Below are 19,764 nucleotides of genomic sequence, written 5' to 3'. Positions count from 1 at the left end.
ATCACCAAACAGAGAAATGGAGATATTAAGTAGAATGACCAAAAGCCTGGTTTAAAGAGAATAGCTTTTAAGGAAACATTTAAATGAAGAGACCAAGGTTGAGACTTCACCAACTGCCAATGGGACTGGCTGGATGGACCATTTGTTCTTTTCCTGTCCTTTTTTGTAATTTCATACGTATGTGCTCATTTTCTTGCATTTCTCTTTCTATATTACAGATGCAGAACAGATCTCCCACAAATTTCCACATATTCCATGGTTCCTTAGAGCACAACTGAGCAGTCCAAAGACATGAAACCCTAGCTGCAAAGCAAACATCAGAAAAAATGTAGGTAAATAAAGCAAAATCTTTTCAAATACAGTTTTTATTTTGAAAATGCTTTTCTCTCCAAAGTTTATTTCATGTCTTTGAATCTGTCATGCTCTCCTGTTATTTATTGTTGCTGTCATATATCTTAATTTGTTAAAGTCTGACTCAGTATCACTGCATCTTCTTGACCTGGTTGCTGCTGCATATATTCATTTTTTGCAACTCATTCAGCCACCAGAATTTCCGTATCTCCCAGACATCATGGCCACAATATTGCATGCCCTACTTGCCCATCAACTGAAGAACTACTAAACACTTACAAGAAAAATACTGCAAAATAGCAAATCTCTATTTAAAAGTGAACCCCATTTATTAGTTAAAATGTACTTCCCCGAGATGACTATTGGCACCATTGAATACTTTTTCTGTCTTGTTCTTTCTTTTTTGTTTCCAATCATTCCGTAGCTTTTTAAAAATTTGTTAATGAGACGTGGGTGACACTGGCCAGTCCAATATGTCTTGCACATCTCTCGTTTCCCTTAAGAAGGTGGTGGTGAGCTGCCTTCTTGGACCACTGCAGTAAATGAGCTGTACATAAGCTCACAATGCTGTTGGAGTGGATGTTCAGGATATTAACCCAGGGACACTGAAGAAACAGTGAAATACCTCTAAGCAGAGATGGTGAGTGGCTTGGAGGGGAACTTGCAGGGAATGGTGTTCTCCATGCATCTGCTACCTTGTTCTGGATGGAAGTGGTTGTATGTTTGGAAGGTGCTGTCTGGGGAGCTTGGTGAATTAATGTCAGCTGCCAGCTCACAGGAAGTGATGACTTTACTGAAAGATTGTTCACTTCTGTTTTTGGTAGTCAAAAATACATTTTTATATTTAATTTTGTGTTCATATATAGCAATATTGCAAGCAATTAACAAAATGAAGATAGCAGCAAAAAGATGAAAAAAAAAGTTTCTTTAATGTCAAAACCATCTACTGGTTAGAGCTTTTTAAAAATATTAATTATTTTGATGTGTAAATGTTTCCAAGTTATTCAACTTAGCTCTTTACTAAGTATAAAGCTGACTTAATAATATTACGAGTACAGAATGCATTAAGTGCAGGAGGCCGAAAGTGTTAATTGTACAGGAAAATGGAATACAAAGGTTATGTATAACAGCAGTAGTCTCCTATTCAGATTCTATCTGATGAGGAGCAAACCTGGAGTTAGGTGAGTCAGAAAATTAGCTATGGGTACACATCACTTGCACAATGGCTCAGTGGTTAGCACTGCTGCCTCACAACGCCAGGGGACCTGGGTTTGATTCCACCCTCCTGCGACTTTCTGTATGAAATTTGCACATTCTCTTGTGGCTGTGTGAGTTTCCTCCCACAGTCCAAAGATGCGCAGATTAGGTGAATTGGCCATTCTAAATTACCCATAGTGTCCAGTGACGTGTGGTAAGGTGGGTAGGCCATGGGAAATGTGGGGTTACAGGGATTAGGTGGGGTTCTGGGTCTGGTTGGGATGCTCTTTGGAGGGTTGGTTTGGATTCGATTATCTGAATGGCCTGCCTCCATACTGTACATTCTATTCTAGCAGTTGTTATCTCCACTGGAGCTTTCCATTCAATCTGATGGTGACCAATTAATACAACTATCCAAATGTGATAAGGAATATATAAATTGCATGGTAATGGTGATGTCTTTGCTTGGGCTTTCACTTTTGGGGCAGAGATCCGGTGCCTTGCTATTTCTGTCCAAGCCTAAATTTCCAAGGTCAAGATTGGACCGTTAAGAGGAGCCCACCGGCATGAAATTCTGGTAGTGTCACAGCAATAGAAGAGGATCTGTGAAAGCACCCATGACAGGGAAGAAGCCCCCTGAATTTTGGAGTGAGGCTTTCCACTAACATCTTGACTGAGGCTGAGACAATTACTTTGTAAGCCATTGGATCCATGTAGAAGGAGCAAGGGGTGCTACAAGATATTCGTTGCCACTTAACACATGGTGACCCCAGGAAACATGGCAAGATATACACAAAGAAATTCACCAGGATCTCCTGCAAAGTTGAACTTTGACAGTTCGCAATATAAATTATATGAATGAATATTCTGAAATCTTTGATTAATAATGTAAGGAATGAAAGTTGCAATTTGCATTTGACTTTTTTTTAATAGAATAAAGTTGTGATTCAAATTCATAATTGTAGTTAACTTGTCAGCAGGTTAACTAGGTTGAGAATTCAACACTGATGGTATCACTCGGACAATCAGAAGGATTTACAAATCCTTAGTATGTAAGTATTGAAAATGATGCAGATTTTATACAGAAATTTCATCGCAGTGAGATTCTTCTTGTTCTGATTCCTCAGAAATATAAAGATTTATTCCATTCATTTCATCACATATCCCATAAAACATATCACTTGCAATCTGGTCTTCTTTTTCCTGACTGTCCCTGGATGCTGGTTGCTCAAATTTAAAAGGTGCTGCAGTTGCAGTACTTGTGATATTTTTGTCATCACTCTCCGAAGCACTGATATCTAGCTGGTTCTGCTGAGCTGAACAGTCAGGGGAAACGGCATCAACTAAGGTGACATTTTCATTCTGAGCTGGTTGGCTCTGGCCTTTGTTTCTAGAAGAAGGGGGGAGGACTGACCTGTGCCTGTGAAGAGCCAAGTTGTTTGAGGGAGATGAATTGATTGCGGTGTCGAAGTCTTCCTTGAATGTGGCAAGGGGTGCCTCAGTGCATCCTCTTCCCTTGCTGCAAATGGATAGAGACAGGAGATTATTGGACTGAACATTGACTATTAATTTTAGCAATTTCTATATAAAGCTGTAGTAAGCCTCAAAAGATGTTAACTGAATGTGTAAATGTGAAAGACAAGATTATATGTTTCAGAGTATTACTGCTACAAATATGCACTCTTGCACAATCATACAGAGACCTCAAATGGCAACATGAGCGAGTTCACGTAAAAGATCAAGTCACTCAAACTGTCTATAATGTCTGAGACTCAGAACCATGAAAATATTGGAAGCAGACTTTAAATTTGAAATAGGTTTCTTCAACAAACATTTGACAAAATTATTCTTTTTAAATAATATTATTGTGGTATCTAAAATTTCACAGCCTTTGAATGATTAAATTTGAGAATTTGGGTTATGCAGAATCTTTCCTTAATGAGTTTAAAAATGCTTTTTTTCTGAACTATCCATCTTCAAATGTTTACTCAATCTATTCAGGAACTTGAGAACATACATATCAGAGGTCTGATGAGAAGTTGGTGAAATCAAGTGAAAAATACATATTAACAGGAAAGACAGCTCACGTTCCAGCAGAAAGGGTAATGTCGTTGCAGCTAGAACTGGTCTCCCCATCACTCTCTGAATCTCTATGGACCAGAACCTCTGCCTTCACAGAAGATTGACCTTCATCCAAATGTTTTGACTGGAGTGAAATGGGAGGCGAGTTCACTTCAGATGAATCTTCCACCCCGCTTATGTTTTGCTGGATTTGCCCATAAGTAGGCAGATTTTTTGCATAATGTTTAGCTTCTTCACAGGAGGTATATGGACTCTGGGAGCTGAAAAAAATAAACAAAACGTTATATTATAGTAGAGGCTCTGAGAACTTTGTCCTATTCTGGTCATTTGAAAAACCTGGAAGTTGTGTAACAAGAGTCACAAGATTGGTTGCGAGGTCTGAGTTGTGATTATGATGATATTAAACTTCTAAGCTTTGAAAGAGGACATTTAGAAGAGACTTTATAGATGTAAAATGGTAAGCAATTATAAGTAATCCACAAATTACATTAAATTCAACCATAATTGTAGGAGAAACAGATATAAACCAAGATTAAGAAAGGTCAAGTTTAAGTTTGACATCTGGTTATTATCACATAAAAAGAAATAAAACAAGACGTGGGAGTAAATTTCTGGAATGCTGAGATATAAAAGCCTTTCCTTTCCATTTTCACTCTTCTAATCTTAAGTATCAGGAAATTCCCATGAATAACTTTCTAAAGATTGTAGCGCTCCAGGAATGCATATCCTTTGCTACAACTTAGAACTCCAGGCTAAATTTGAGGACTTCTCTGATGCCTAAGAACAGGACTAAAATATTAACTCTCACTATAAATAGTAATTTGACACAGAATTTGTCACCACAAATTCAGATCAAGTGAAAACTAATGCCTGAACATGGCCTTCTGTCCCTGGCCTGCTGCAGTGCCCATGAAGCTCAGTGTAAACTTAAGCCTCAGCACCTTATCTTTCTTCTCACACTAAGGCTTTCTAGACTCAACTTGAGTTTAGCAATGCTGCCTCCATCTTGATCCCTGTTTTTTTTTGTTTTTCTGGTTTGGTTTTGTCTTCTTTCTTTCTTAATCCCTTCACATGGCATTCCAATGGTTTTTAGGTAGCCATTTTATCTTCACTTGGGCAAACGTCTGTTTCTTTACCATATCCATGACCACATTATTTCTGTGTTGCCATCATGAAATATTTTGTATTTAATCTCCCTGACCTCTACCCTGCCCTTCTTTGCTCTTCCTGACCATTTCCCCTTCTACTGTCTTGAAGAATCTTGTAGTTCATTTCTAGTGAAAGATTATCGACCTGACATATTAACTTCCACAGATACAGCATGACCTGCCAGGTTTGCTCCAGTTGTTTTGTTCTTATTTCAAATTTTCAGCAACCGTAGTATATCGTCAATAATCAACAAATACCTTTCAAATATTGTACAATGAAAATGTGTATGACTTAGCCAGGTCTATTATCTCGTTCTACCTATGAGTTGTCTAGTCAATGTGGTTCTACCTGTGCGCTGCCATGTTAAGGTATCATTTACTACTTCAGTTACCCTAACCTAAACATTTATGGAGAATATACTTGGCTAAGTTCTATCTTACTCATTTATACAAATAGGAGAAAGTGAGGACGACAGATGCTGGAGAATAGAGTCGAGAGTGTGGTGCTGGAAAAGCACAGCAGGTCAGGCAGCATCTGAGGAGCAGGAAAATTGATGTTTCAGGCATAAGTCCTTTGTTCATTCCTGATGAAGGGCAAATGAGAAAGACAAACAAAGGCAGTGGACACAGGGTCTGTAAGGGAGAGAGAGAAAGAAACCTACACTGCTGACTGACACAGCAGTGCATCTGCGCAGTTACTGCCTTGCTGGCTATCGGAGTATGTCCAAGAAAACTTAATAAACAGCTAAATTCACAACTGATCTCAGAGGAAACTGTGTGGGAGAGGTCACAGCACAGAAACCGATAAGTGAATAGTTTTAAGTATTGCTGTACATCGACAATATTGAGTAGAGTCAGTTCTTTCTTGATTATATGCTTTTATTAGGATCTGTCACTTGATGTAAAATTTAAAAATATAAGCCATAAGTATTAAGTTATCCTGGAAGAGTGTTTTTAGAGCAATGAGACGGTGCTATTTTCTGGGTCTGTACATTGGAAGGAACGCAATGGCCTTTAGTAGAGTGATTTGCTCTTCTTGTCGGATGTGGGAGTTTCAAGATAGTTTAAGGGTTACTGAGAATTATATCTGCAATAAATGTCGTCAGTTGCGAATGCTGTCAGATCAAATGGATCGGTTAGAGCAACAGTTAGAGGCAATGAGGAATTTATAAAAGCAAGGGGGTGTGACAGATGGGAGTTATGGGAAGGGAGAAAAGCCGCAGATATAGACAGGTAGATGGGTTAACTCCAGGAAGGGTTGGAGAGGGAGGCAGGTAGTCTTCTGTGTCTATTCCTATTTAAAACAAGTATGCTGCTTTGGAAAATGTAGGGGTGATGGACTTTCAGGAGAATATAGCATGAACAGCCAGGTTTCTGGTATCAAGACAGGCTATAATGTAATGAAGGGTATGTCAGGTTCCAAGTGATTAATTATGTTAGGGGCTAGTCAGAGGCACAGAGAGATGTTTCTGTAGCCAGCAGCGAAAAAACAGAATGGTGAGTTGCCTCCCTGGTGCCAGGATCAAGAATGTCTCAGAGAAGGGGCAGAATGTTCTCAAAGGGGAGAAGGACCAGCAGGAGGTCACTGTACACATTGGAACCAACGACATAGGAAGGGAAAAGGTTGAGATTCTGTGGTGAGAATTTGGAAAGTTAGGCAGGAATTTAAAAAGGAGGTCCTCAAGAGTAGTAATATCTGGATTACTCCAGGTGCTATGAGATAGTGAGGGTAGGAATAGGAAGATAGAGTAGATGAAGGCATGACTGAGGACCTGGTGTATGGGAGAAGAATTCACATTTTTGGATCATTGGAATCTCTTTTGGAGTAGATGTGACCTGTACAAGAAGGACGGATTGCACCTGAATTGGAATGGGACTAATATACTGGCAGGGAGATTTACTAAAGCTGCTCAGGAGGATTTGAAGTAGAAAGGGCAGGGGGTTGGGACCCATGGAGATTGCCAGGAAAGAGATCAATCTGAGAATGGTACAGTTGAGAAAAGAAGCGAGTCAAACAGTCAGGGCAGGCAGGGACAAAGCAGAGAACAAGGTGGGACTGATAAATGAAACTGCATTTATTTCAATGCAAAGGGCCTAACAGGGAAGGCAGATGAACTCAGGGCATGGTTAGGAACATGAGACTGGGATATCATAGCAATTACAGAAACATGGCTCAGGGATGGACAGGAGTGGCAGGTTAATGTTCCAGGGTACAAATGCTACAGAAAGGATAGAAAGGAAGGCAATTTTGATAAGGGATAGCATTACAGCTGTGCTGAGGGAGGATATTCCCGGAAATACATCCAGGGAAGTTATTTGGGTGGAACTGAGAAATAAGAAAGTGATGATCACCTTATTGGGATTGTATTATAGCCCCCGTAATAGTCAATGGGAAATTGAGAAACAAATGTGTAAGGAGATTTCAGTTATCTGTAAGAATAATAGGGTGGTTATGGTAGGGGGTTTTAACTTTCCAAACTAAACTGGGACTGCCACAATGTTAAGGGTTTAGATGGAGAGGAATTTGTTAAGAGTGTACAAGAAAATTTTCTTATTCAGTATGTGGATGTACCTACTAGAGAAGGTGCAAAACTTCACCTACTCTTGGGAAATAAGGCAGGCAGGAACTGAGGTGTTAGTGGGGGAGCACTTTGGGGCCAGTGACCAAAATCCTATGAGTTTTAAAATAGTGATGGTAAAGGATAGACCGGTCTAACAGTTGAAGTTCTAAATTGGAGGAAGGCTAATTTTGATGGCATTAGGCAAAGACTTTCAAAAGCTGATTGGAAGCAGATGTTGGCAGGTAAAGGGACGGCTGGAAAATGGGAAGCCTTCAGAAATGTGATAATGAGAGTCCAGAGAAAGTGTATTCCTGTTAGGGTGAAAGGGAAGGCTATAAGGTGTAGGGAATGCTGGGTGACTAGAGAAATTGAGGGTTTGGTTCAGAAAAAGAAGGAAGCATATGTCTGATATAGACAGCAGAGTTCGAGTGAATCCTTAGAAGAGTATAAAGGCAGTAGGAGTAAACGTAAGAGGGAACTCAGGAGGCAAAAAGGGGACATGAGATAGCTTTGGCAAATAGGGTTAAAGAGGACAAAAGGATAACTAGGGAGCGAATAGGGCCCCTCAAAGATCAGCAAGGTGTCCTTTTTTTGGAGCCACAGGAGATGGGGGAGATGCTAAACAAGTACTTTGCATCAGTGTTTACTATGGAAAAGGATATGGAAGATATAGAATGTGGGGAAATAGATGTTGACACCTTGAAAGATTACAGAGGAGGAAGTTCTGGATGTCTTGAAACGCATAAAAGTGGAAAAATCCCCAGGACCTCATCAGGCGTCCCTTTGAACTTTGTGGGAAGCTAGGGAAGGGATTGCTGGGCCCATTGCTGAGATATTTATATTATTGATAGTTACAGGTAAGGTGCCAAAAGACTGGAGATTGGCTAACATGGTACTATTATTTAAGAAGGGTGGTAAGGACAAGCCAGGGACCTATAGACCAGTGAGCCTGACATTGGTGGTGGGCGAGTTGTTGGAGGGATCCTGAGGGACAGGATGTACATGTATTTGGAAAGACAAAGAGTGATTAGGGATAGACAACATAGCTTTGAACTTGGGAAATCATGTCTCATGAAGTTGATTAAGTTTTTTGAAAAAGTAACAAAGAGTATTGATGAGGGCAGAGCAGTGGACGTGATCTATATGGACTTCAGTAAGGCGTTCGACAAAGTTCCCCATTGGAGACTGATTAGCAAGGTTAGATCTCATAGAATACAGGGAGAAGTAGCCATTTGGATACAGAACTGGCTCTAAGGTAGAAGACAGAGGGTGGTGGTGGAGGGTTGTTTTTCAGACTGGAGGTCTGTGACCAGTGGAATGCCACAAGGATCGGTGCTGGGTCCTCTACCTTTCGTCATTTACATAAATGATTTGGATATGAACACAGGAGGTATAGTTATAAGTTAGCAGATGACATCAAAATTGGAGATGTAGTGGACAGCGAAGAAGGTTATCTCAGATAACAACGGGATCTTGATCAGAAGAGCCAATGGGCTGAGAAGTGGCAGATGGAGTTTCATTTAGATAAATGTGAGGTGCTGCATTTTGGGAAAGCAAATCTTAGCTGGACTTATACACTTAATGGGAAGGTCCTAGGGAGTGTTGCTGAACAAAGAGACCTTGGAGTGCAGGGTCATAGCTCCTTGAAAGTAGAGTCGCAGGTAGATAGGATAGTGAAGAAGGCATTTGATATGCTTTCCTTTGTGGTCAGAGCATTGAGTATACAAATTGGGAGGTTATGTTGCAGCTGTACAGGACATTGTTTGGCCACTTTTGGAATATTGCGTGCAATTCTGGTCTCGTTCCTATTGGAAGGATGTTGTGAAGTTTGAAAGAGTTCAGAAAAGATTTACAAGAATGTGCTCAGGGTTGGAGAATTTTAGCTGTAGGGAGAGGCTGACTAGGTTGGGGCTGTTTTCCCTGGAGCGTCAGAGGCTGAGGGGTGACCTTATAGAGGTTTATAAAATCATGAGGGGCATGGATAGGGTAAATAGACAATGTCTTTTCTCTGGGGTGGGGGAGTCCAGAACTAGAGGGCATACGTTTAGGGTGAGAGGGACAAGATATAAGAGGGACCTAAGAGACAACTTTATCACGCAGAGGATGTTGCCTATATGGCATGAGCTGCCAAGGCAGTCGTGGAGGCTAGTACAATTGCAACATTTAAAAGACATCTGGATGTGTATATGAATAGGAAGGGTTTGGAGGGATATGGGCCAAGTGCTAGCAAATGAGACTAGATTAGTTTGGGCTATCTGGTCAGCATGGATAAGTTGGACCAAAGGGTCTGTTTCCATGCTGTACATCTCTATGACTATGACTCCTGCCCCTTGGAATGCTGCCTGATCTGCAGTGCCTTTTCAGCACCACACTCTCAGCTCATTTATACAAATTCTTGAATAATTTCAATAAGATCAGGACTGTGTAGAGAATTGCACATCTTACCACCTGAAACATTTCAACATTTATAACTCAAGATTTAGGATCAATTACCTTGACTTGAGAGGAACCTCACGCTCTGATATGGAGCCTGGAAGCTGCTGTTTTTCTGGAAATAGGTGCTCTGTTTCTGACTTGATAGGTGGAATATGGGTCGCCTATAAAAGAAGTCTGTCTATTAGAAAATTACATTTTAAAAATCCACTGTAAACTAATGTTGCCATTAAATGAGAAAACGTTCACCCTTTAGCTCACTATAGATGGAAAATTGTGCACATCAAATACATTCAACTTTTGAGAATATATATGACAATGTACAAGATTGAACTGACCTGTCCTGAACCAGTTAAACTTTCTTGTAACATATTAGCTCTGTGTAATGAGGGGAAAAGCTGAATCACTGGCGCATTCTACTGTTCTGGGAAACAATATTATCCAGCTCCCATTCCTGGGTGTCATGCTTCTCATTAACTACTTGACAAAAATATTCTTCCTCCTGTACCACACATTGCTATGTTGACCTTGAGAAAGAAGGATGGAAGCTAGCAATTGGTGAACATTACCGTCTTGGGATTAAGAAGACAGAAATGAATGGAAAGTTGTGGTTTTGTGGTGCTTCTCAAGGATGACACAGATGTTTAAGCAGTGCCCTTGCACCAGTAAAGTATTGCCAACCTTGTCAGATCCCAGGGTGAGTTTAGTGCCTCTCTCAATCTACAGAGCTGTCTCCTTAAAGTGAGTGATGGTACCTAACATTGAGTGTCCAGTCTGTGGTAGGCGTTTGCATCATGTTGTTGATTGAATGAACAAAGTTAGGCTTTTGGTTAAGGAATGGGTATAAATTAATTTAGAGTTGTGTATGCAATTGCTGTGAGGGGAGCCACAGTACAAGATACTGATCTGTGATCCTTCTTACCCAAACAGCATTATGTAGGATTAGTCGTGTGTGTATTTCTGTAAAAGTATGAAGAAGGTTGCATATTGGTAGAAAAGAAAGAACTCTGCCCTGGTAAATAGTGGAATTTGAATTCAACAAAAAAAGTCTGGAATTAAGAGTCTACAGATGACCATAGATCATTGTCGATTGTTGGCAAAGCCTATCTGATTCACTAATGTTCTTCGGGAAAGGAAACTGCCATCCTTACCCAGTCTGGTCTACGTATGACTCCAGACCCAGAGCAATGTGGTTGACTCTTAACTGCCCTCTGGGCACTTAGGATGGACAATAAATGCTGGCCCAGCCAGTGACATCCTCATCCCATGAATGAATAATAAAAACTCTACAATGTCTTAATCTGCCTGCATTATGGGTGAATTGGTGGAACTATTCTGCAGGATATTCTGCACCTGATTTTACTATTATTTCTGTATTTTGGATGAAAATACGATAGGATGGGATAACACATAACTTCTGGATATAAAGATGCAAAATGGAAATTTGGGTCCTGCTGTGTTGCAGAGACCATACTTGATGTGTTTACTCACTATGCCAAGGTCTAAAATGGAACTATGGGATAATAACCTTTCAGTTACACAAGATCATGTCATTTTTGGGGATGCTGCATTTAAAAGAGAACTATTGAGATTGGCTGTCATCAGCTGCCTTTGGGTTGAAAAGCTGTCCTGAGAAAGCTTTTCAATCCTAAAGTTGGAGTTCGTCACAGAACTAAGAGAAGGCAGTTGCAGTCAGACATATGGAAAGCCTGCAAGCCAAGATAAGTCTCTCTCTTTTTCACACCCTGTGAATAGACCAAAAAAGCTGATGTTTCAAGTACTGTAACCTGAAAAGTGGAACTTAGAACAGAAGCAAAGACCTAGGTCCAACTGACTTGACTGAGGATTTTCTACCATTCTACAGACACCAATATGATATCACTACCAATGGCCAAGAGAATGGTGTGAAAGTCATCTCATCCCACAGTTGTGGTTTGGACTCTTGATCCACAGAACTTGTTCTTTTTTTGCTGATGTTTTTCATCTATGATACTTCTGCAGAGCTGTCTACCTCGACTGTCGTAAATGTGAGCAAATGTGTACATTTTTAAAAAATTATTCACGGAAGTGGACAAACAATGCCAGCATTTATGGTCCACCTCCAGTTGACATTGAGAAGATAATGGTGGACAGACTATTTGAACCACTGCAGTCCTCTTGGTGAAGGTAGATTGACAATGCTTTTAGAAAGGGGGTTCTAGCAGTTTAACCCAGTGACACTGAAGGAATGATAACATTTTTTGTAGGTTCTTTCTTCTTACCTCCCCTCCTCAGGCTACATCGGTGATATCCGGGGTGAAGCCAGCAAGGAATCCTGTCCTCAAGGTGAAGCCAGTGCAGACTCCCAGCCTCGAGGTGAAGTTAGTGCAGACTCCCAGCCTCGAGGTGAAGTTAGTGCAGACTCCCAGCCTCGAGGTGAAGTTAGTGCAGACTCCCAGCCTCGAGGTGAAGTTGGTGCGGACTCTCAGCCTCAAGGATGAAGCCAGAGGGACTCCTGTCCTCGAGGTGAAGTCTGTCATAGCGTCATAGAGATGTACAGCATGGAAACAGACCCTTCGGTCCAAACCGTCCATGCCAACCAGATATCCCAACCCAATCTAGTCCCACCTGCCAGCACCCAGCCCATATCCCTCCAAACCCTATTCATATACCCTTCCAGATGCCTTTTAAATATTGCAATTGTACCAGCATCCACCACTTCTTTGGCAGCTCATTCCATACAAATACAACCCTCTGAATGAAAATGCTACCCCTTTAGTCCCTTTTATATCTTTCCCCTCTCACCCTAAACCTATGCCCTCTAGTTCTGGACTCCCCCACCCTAGGCAAAAGACTTTGTCTACTTATCCTATCCATGCTCCTCATGATTTTACAAACCTCTATAAGGTCACCCCTCAGCCTCTGACGCTCCAGGGAAAACAGCCCCAGCCTATTCAGCCACTCTCGATAACTCAAATCCTCCAAGCTTGGCAACATCCTTGTAAATCTTTTCTGAATCCTTTCAAGTTTCACAACATCCTTCCAATAAGAAGGAGACCAGAATTGCACGCAATATTCCAACAGTGGCTGAACCAATGTCCTATACAGCCACAACATGACCTCCCAATTCCTGTACTCAATACTCAGACCAATAAAGGAAAGCATACCAAACGCCTTCTTCACTATCCTATCTACCTGTGACTCCACTTTCAAGGAGGTATGAACCTGCACTCCAAGCTCTCTTTGTTCAGCAAAAATCCCCAGGACCTTACTATTAAGTGCAGAAGTCCTGCTAAGATTTGCTTTCCCAAAATGCAGCACCTCACACTGACCTAAATTAAACTCCATCTGCCACTTCTCAGCCCATTGCGGACTCCTGTCCTTGAGGTGAAGCCAGTGCAGACGCCCAGCCTTGAAGTGAAGCCAGTGTGGACTCCTGTCCTCAAGGTGAAGCCAGTGCGGACTCCCAGCCTTGAGGATGAAGCTAGCTCAGATTCCCAGCTTTGAGGTGGATCCAGAGTGGCCTCCTGGCCTCGACAGCCTTGAGGTGAAGCCCCGCGGTCTGCCGGCAAGGACCCGTCTGCTCCATATTCCCTGCTTGGAAGGACTGTAAATTCTGAACTTTTATGCCTTTATTCATCTAATGTATTCCTAAGATTTTGTACCTATAAAACGTTCGTACCTAAGGTGGCATGAAGGTTTGTAATACTGGACATTTTATTTCTTTATGTTTCTAAGTTATTCATAAGAATCTGTACCTAGGTATCTTTGTACCTAAGATGGCGCCATAGGCATTGACTTTGTAAACTTTAAATGTACTCATGTGGGTACATGTGACAATGAAGACAATTTGAATTCGAATTCTAAAGTCAGGAAGGTGAGTGACTTGGAGGGGAATCTACCAGTGAAGGTAATCCTATGGATCTGCTGCTTTTGTCTTTGTAGGTGGAATGGTTGTGGGTTTAGAATATACTGTATGAGCAGCCAGAGTGAATTTCTGCTTTGGATTTTGTAGATAGTACAAACTGCTGCTCCTGAGTGTCAGTGGTGAAGGAAATAAACTTTGGTGGATGTGGACACCTTTTCTGCTTCCACAACTCGTTCAGACAGGGAATTCCAGATTCCCACCAACTTCTGGATGGAAAGATATTTTTTTCTCACCTTTTGAGCTTTTAGCTTTCTTATTGATGTTTGTTACAAGGTTATGATTATGTCTTGAGCTAAGTATACTTTTCCCTGACAACAAAACCAAGTGTCAGTGAGCAGGTTATTCCTTTATAAGTGCTGCTTAATAGCACTGTTGATAGCCCCTTCCCTCCCCTTGCTGATGATTGAAGATAGACTGTAATTGGCCAAGTTGGATTTGTCTTGCTTTTAGTGCACTTCACATACTTTGGAAAGTGTCAAGTAGATGCCAATCTTGTGGCAGTAATGATGAGGAAAGGTCAACAGAGCATCAAGCGGAACCCAGCTGAATAATCAATGTAGGTACTAAAGACCTTTAGCATATCCTGAATTCTATAACACCTTGGGGTTAAATTAAACTTTGAACTATTTGGCCAGAACTTTAATGAATTAATTGTCTCATTAAGAATGACTATTTGTAGAAATGTCATTCAATGCAATTTGCTTTGATCCCTTTTCAATGATGTGTCTTGATTTTATTCTGTTTACAAAGCAAACTGCTTTTCTGTTGTTTATGCTCCATATCATTACTGAATAACAGTGGCTTTTTCATATGTCAATTATTCCTTAAACTGGTATTTACCTTAACTATTGAAAAATATGAGATTCATCTTGTATCATGTGTGCTTGGTTCTAATGTCACATATTAATGTCACTAATGCATTATACCTGCCACAGTGATAATCATTTTTCACATCGCCCAAAATTACAACTTGTTTTTGTTGTAGTATGATAATAAACCTTACTATTTACTCTTACTGCTGTTTATACTTCCCTGTGATTTACCATGGAGTATCTTGCATCTTCACTGAACCAAATAACTGTCATAATATTGTATCCCTGCACTGGGAATTTTCTACTAATACATTCATCAGCTCATACTTCTTCATTCAATTAATTCAACAGGAAACTATCCTGCAAGCAACAGCTTCTTCTCCCACTAATGATAACTTATTACAGAATGTAGCAATCACATTTTTCAGACTAACATGCATCAACTATTTCTATAGCACCCCTGATATATTGAAAAATGTTTTTACTAAGTTAATTACTCTTTGCATTGAGCATCTTACACATGGAAAAAATGAATTACTATTTGAATATACACTGAGACTTTGCAGTTAATTTTGAAAAATACAGGATATGGGGCTTATGTAGTTTTGTAATATTGGCCTTATAAGTTTGCGTCACTGTGGCTTAGTTTGACTTTTGTTACAATGACTCTCATTAAAAGTGGTAACTGTCTGCCAAAATGTAGCAAGTTAAAAGTTTCCTTAAATTCTGAACCTCTGATGCATAGGAGATACTATGTCAAATTTTGGTGCTTCCCATAAATGTGACAATTATCATCTGCTCCACACAAACTTAGTGCAAAGGATGGACGCAGCCATATTGGGGACTGCCACCATCGTGCTGACTACAGCAGGTAGCTCCTCCAGGTGGAATGCTGTTACAAATGTCAGTGACTGTTTAGACCAGCCCTCGTTGGACTCTGTGCAAAGCAAGTTATTTTAGCAGTGGGGGAGTGCCAACAGCTGTACACTGATGTTCATTAAAGCATTGGGTTCGTCTTATTTTGTATCAGATAGCCACTTAAAAAGCACCTTTGAAGGGGCAAAATTTGGAAACGTGCACTTTCCCTGCTCCCTTCACCACCACCTCCACCCAGTGTCCAATTGAAAATTTGGGACTGTCGCAGAGACTTCAGCATCTTGACACAACCTCCAGGAATTTGAGTTACCAAGGCTTGACCCTGTGACCCTTTGAAAATCTTGATTCTTGATTTGATATTGTTCCCCTCTACTGTAATTAATATCGAGAGTTGTAATGGTAATACTTGTTCTGACTCTCTCCAGAAATTGCAATCCTATTTCTTGGAAAAAGAAGAGTTCTAATTTGCTTCAGTAATGGTGTTGCATTTCTTTCTTCTCTGCCGTAGGGAGTCAGTCTTTTAACTGTTTTTCTGTTCTCTCCCTTCTCAGCCGCCAGAACTTGATGTAGTGTTCTTACATCAACGCTTGCAGCAAAAACATCTGGAATATATTAGCATTATTACAACTAATCATAAGTATCGCTATGTTTGATTTTGCAAGATCACTAAATACAGATAAGAAAGGCCACATTTGGACCATCCATTCCAGAATACTTAATACCTCCGCTGGAGCAGTTAAACTACAGTGTCATTTCATAAGAATTTATCTGACTTACACACAGTAGCTTTGACTATATTGTGCAACATTGTATTAGTTTATTGTTGTTTATTGTTTTGATAAGGATTAGGAGTCAAGAGTCATACTTAACGCAGGATGTTTTGTTGCATTGACAATGCGAACAAATGTAAGTTGTGACAGTGTATGGTGTAAAACATGTTTTTGTTCAAATCAAAACAAAGCAGTTAGTTCCCACTTGTTTTGTTCAGAAACTGGAAATTTGACGACTTCTTTCAGGGTTCCTCACAAAATATTTTCAGTTAACTTTGCCGTCCTAAGAGAAAGGCTGGGTTAAATGAGGCACCATTTTAACAATAGGATTACATAACTGTCCCTGTTATTACTGTAAGCAACTCTGTGAAAGATCTGAGAGTAGTTTTAAGAGCTTAATCTTTACAAGGAACCATAAATGCTGGCCTCGTTTTTATTCTGACTAAACAATGAGAAGCATTTTTTATGGATTCCCCCCTCAGCACCAAAAACAATAGTGTCAACAAAATTGATTGCCATTTTACAGGAGTCAAATAAACACCTTACTTTCACTATTTCCTGATTGTTTCTGTCTTTTGGCCCATTCTTTCTGTATCTGTTCTCAATAGTTTTCTCTCCAACATTTATCGTCTCTTGTGATGAAAATACTTCTGCCCCTTTCTGTTCATTCCCCTAAAAACTTGCCACTGTCTGGAAAGGATTATTTAATTCCCATACCTTAGAATAGCACTGACAAATGCTCCAGACAATCCCCACGACGATCATCAGAATCCCGATGGAAAAGAAGGTTGCATAGACCCCAGGCTTATCCACATTCATTATGAACATTCCAACTATGATCAAAAAGAATCCCAGAACAATGAGGCCATAGCGAAATGTCTTATCTTCTGCCATCACCAGCTGACCAGTTGGTGCACTTTCAGGGGAACATGTACCTTTTTCTTACATGCGCAGGTAAACCAGTTTCACTTCGAATTTAAGATCACATAGTATGATATGTCTTGCTCCAATTTCATCAGTAGGCAGCACTGTAGCTTTTACCTCCTTTAAATCTGTTGGTCTACTAGTTTAGATTAAACACAGCTCAGTCCTGCTCAGGTTTTTTCCAGTTAGCTCCAATGAACACAAACAACTTCATAAACTCACGTATCACTGGACTTTTATAGCCGTTAGCTATAACCTTCCCTCCAGGCATTCAGGCATCAGGAATGTACAGTATTCAATAACTCTCCATATTGCAATAACAAAGATAAAATGGCAGCACTGAAATTAATACATCCTTGTTTAACCATAAACAGATTTATGAATTTAGTTGTATTTAAAGAAAAGACGATATCTTGTATTTTATGGGCATTTTCTTTACTGAAGTAATTAAAAGGTAAAATGGACATCATGTTCAGAGTTACAGGAATGTAAGTAACTTTTGAAGTCTCGATCAGCTATTTGTATTCAAAATATTTAACCTTTCAAACTCTGGGTAATTTTAATCTGCATATACTTGCCTGCTGAATAATTTGCATGCAAAATTATAACTCACCAAGACCTTGTCTGATTTACTGTTAATTTTTGATACTTTAATAATTGGAATGCCAATAATGTGCTATTGCACAATCCGTTGAATTTGTTCACCCCTTGTCCTATATTCCATTACCACTTATTTATAATGATAATAAAGCTGCCTCCTGTTTATCAGTCCATCTCACAGCCCTTAAGAGCTGTAGCTGGGAACAACAGGTGACTTATAAAGCTTTTCTGTATTTAAATAAACTCGAGTGAGGAGGTCATGGGTTTAAGCTGCACTCCAGAAACCTGAACATATTATTTAGTTTGAATTTTTGGAATCCTGTGCCAGCAGATGTACCATCCATAAGATGAAACATTAAACCCAGAGCTCATCCCTGTTGTGGTATGAGCAGTGGTTTTCTTCCAATACCCTGGCCAAAATTTGTTTCTTAACTATCATCACTCAAACATCCCGAGCAGTTTATTCTGTCACTGTTTACCAGATAGTGTCATACACAATCTAATTCCCTATATTACCAAAGTGCTACACTTCAAAAGTCTTAATTGGCTGGGATACACTTTGGAATTTGTGAGGTAAAGCAAACTGTTGCGTATATATATATGGAAGTTTTTACTTTCTTAAAGGTCTACTACATTTATTACAATATTGAAGCAATTCAATACAGAGGAACCTCAATTATTTGAATGCCACGGGCAGGGAATATTTTGTCGGATAATCAAGTGTTTGGACAATCGAATGCCAGATAACACAGTTTAGCTGAGCATCCGGACCATGTGATCTTGCCAGATAATCCCAAATTCGGATAATCGAATGCCAGATAATTGAAGTTCCTCTGTACATTGATTATAAAATATAAAAATAAATCATAAAATTTTGTATTTTGTATCTCCTACAGTGATGTTTTAGTTATGTTACTGGATTAATAATCCAGAGAACTGAACTAAAATGCCAACATTGAAACTAATCCATAGAAAGTGAGTTCAAATCACACCATGGCATTTTTGGTAATGTGAGCTCAATTTAGAAACAGCTGAAAATAATGAATGGTGCCATTAAAAATGACCGTGAAATATAAATTATCATTAAATTTTTATTTCTCTTTAATCTACTGTTCTGACCCATTCTGTCCAATTTAAACCCATGTTTAAGGTGGTTAACTCCCCTCTGAGGTCAACCAAGTCAGTCATACCAAACCACTAACTGGACAGCTAGACAGATGGGCAATAAACATTGGGTTAGCCCAAGTCTGAAAATTGAGAAAAAGACTGTTCTGCTCCCTTCCACTGACTGTCAGATACATTCTGACATGCCTCACCTCTCATATTCCATTTTCTTGGTTGTGTTTCGTCAAAGCAATTCTTTTGCGTTTGCTGAGTCTCCTGGTGAGATTGTGATCTTTGTTCTCCAGTCTGCATGGACTCTGCATTTCCAGTTTTCTTTTGCTTTTTGTCTTTGTGCACAGAAGCAACGTTACTCTAGGATCCATAATGACAATGAAAGGCTCCTATAAAATGATAGTTTATGTCCATACTAAAACCACAGGGCCTGCAGTTTTACATGTGTTTTTAACTGCTGTGGATGCTAGAATATCACCACTTCTTTAAAAGGGGTTATATGTTAGTCTTTTTAATTGAGGGCTTTAAGAATTACAGTGACTGTTAGCCCTGAATTTTTTTTTCAGGTCTGCATTTTGAGATATGCCAGCCAAAAAGTTATAATTAAATAGCTGACCTTTAATATCCTGACCTCTCCCTAATTCCATGTTCATTCATACTTTAAATGCAGGTGAGGTTCTGTTTCACCAATTAAAGGATGCCTGTTTCTGATGGGGGGAGGGGGGGGGGGGGGAGAAAATGTCAACAAAGCACATTAAATTACAAGGATTTCTTTATCACGTCATTCCACTTTCATTTTAAGAATATGCTGTCAAGCTGCTTTTGGAGAAAAAAATCCAATGAAAGCTCTGTAGGCTCATCTGAAACACCAGTGCAGTCCTCTTTCAGATTAGACAATTGGTTACAAGATGAATGACTCTAAATATCGTGCAGAAATTATCAATAGATATGCTGCACTGTGCCAGCAAACCCGATGTTTTGTCATTA

The 19,764-nt window shown here is 39.8% G+C and overlaps 1 protein-coding gene across 1 annotated transcript; it reads right to left on the bottom strand.

Annotated features, from left to right (window-relative positions):
* Window positions 1-470: 470 nt before the first annotated feature.
* On the bottom strand, window positions 471-17,225 carry bsnd (barttin CLCNK type accessory subunit beta). Its single transcript, XM_043698998.2, has 4 exons — window positions 16,855-17,225; window positions 9,833-9,936; window positions 3,636-3,890; window positions 471-3,067 (listed from the first exon to the last, which is right to left on the bottom strand). The coding sequence occupies exons 1-4, from the start codon at window positions 17,029-17,031 to the stop codon at window positions 2,626-2,628; spliced, it is 978 nt and encodes a 325-aa protein (XP_043554933.2). The 5' UTR covers window positions 17,032-17,225; the 3' UTR covers window positions 471-2,625.
* Between the last annotated feature and the right edge of the window lie 2,539 nt (window positions 17,226-19,764).

This window comes from Chiloscyllium plagiosum, unplaced genomic scaffold (assembly GCF_037043375.1).
Source record: "Chiloscyllium plagiosum isolate Xiang-an unplaced genomic scaffold, Cpla_swu_hap1 HiC_scaffold_9, whole genome shotgun sequence".
NCBI classification, from domain to species: Eukaryota; Metazoa; Chordata; class Chondrichthyes; order Orectolobiformes; family Hemiscylliidae; genus Chiloscyllium; species Chiloscyllium plagiosum.
Note: the sequence above shows the minus strand (reverse complement) of the source record. Positions and strands in the feature narration are given on the sequence as shown.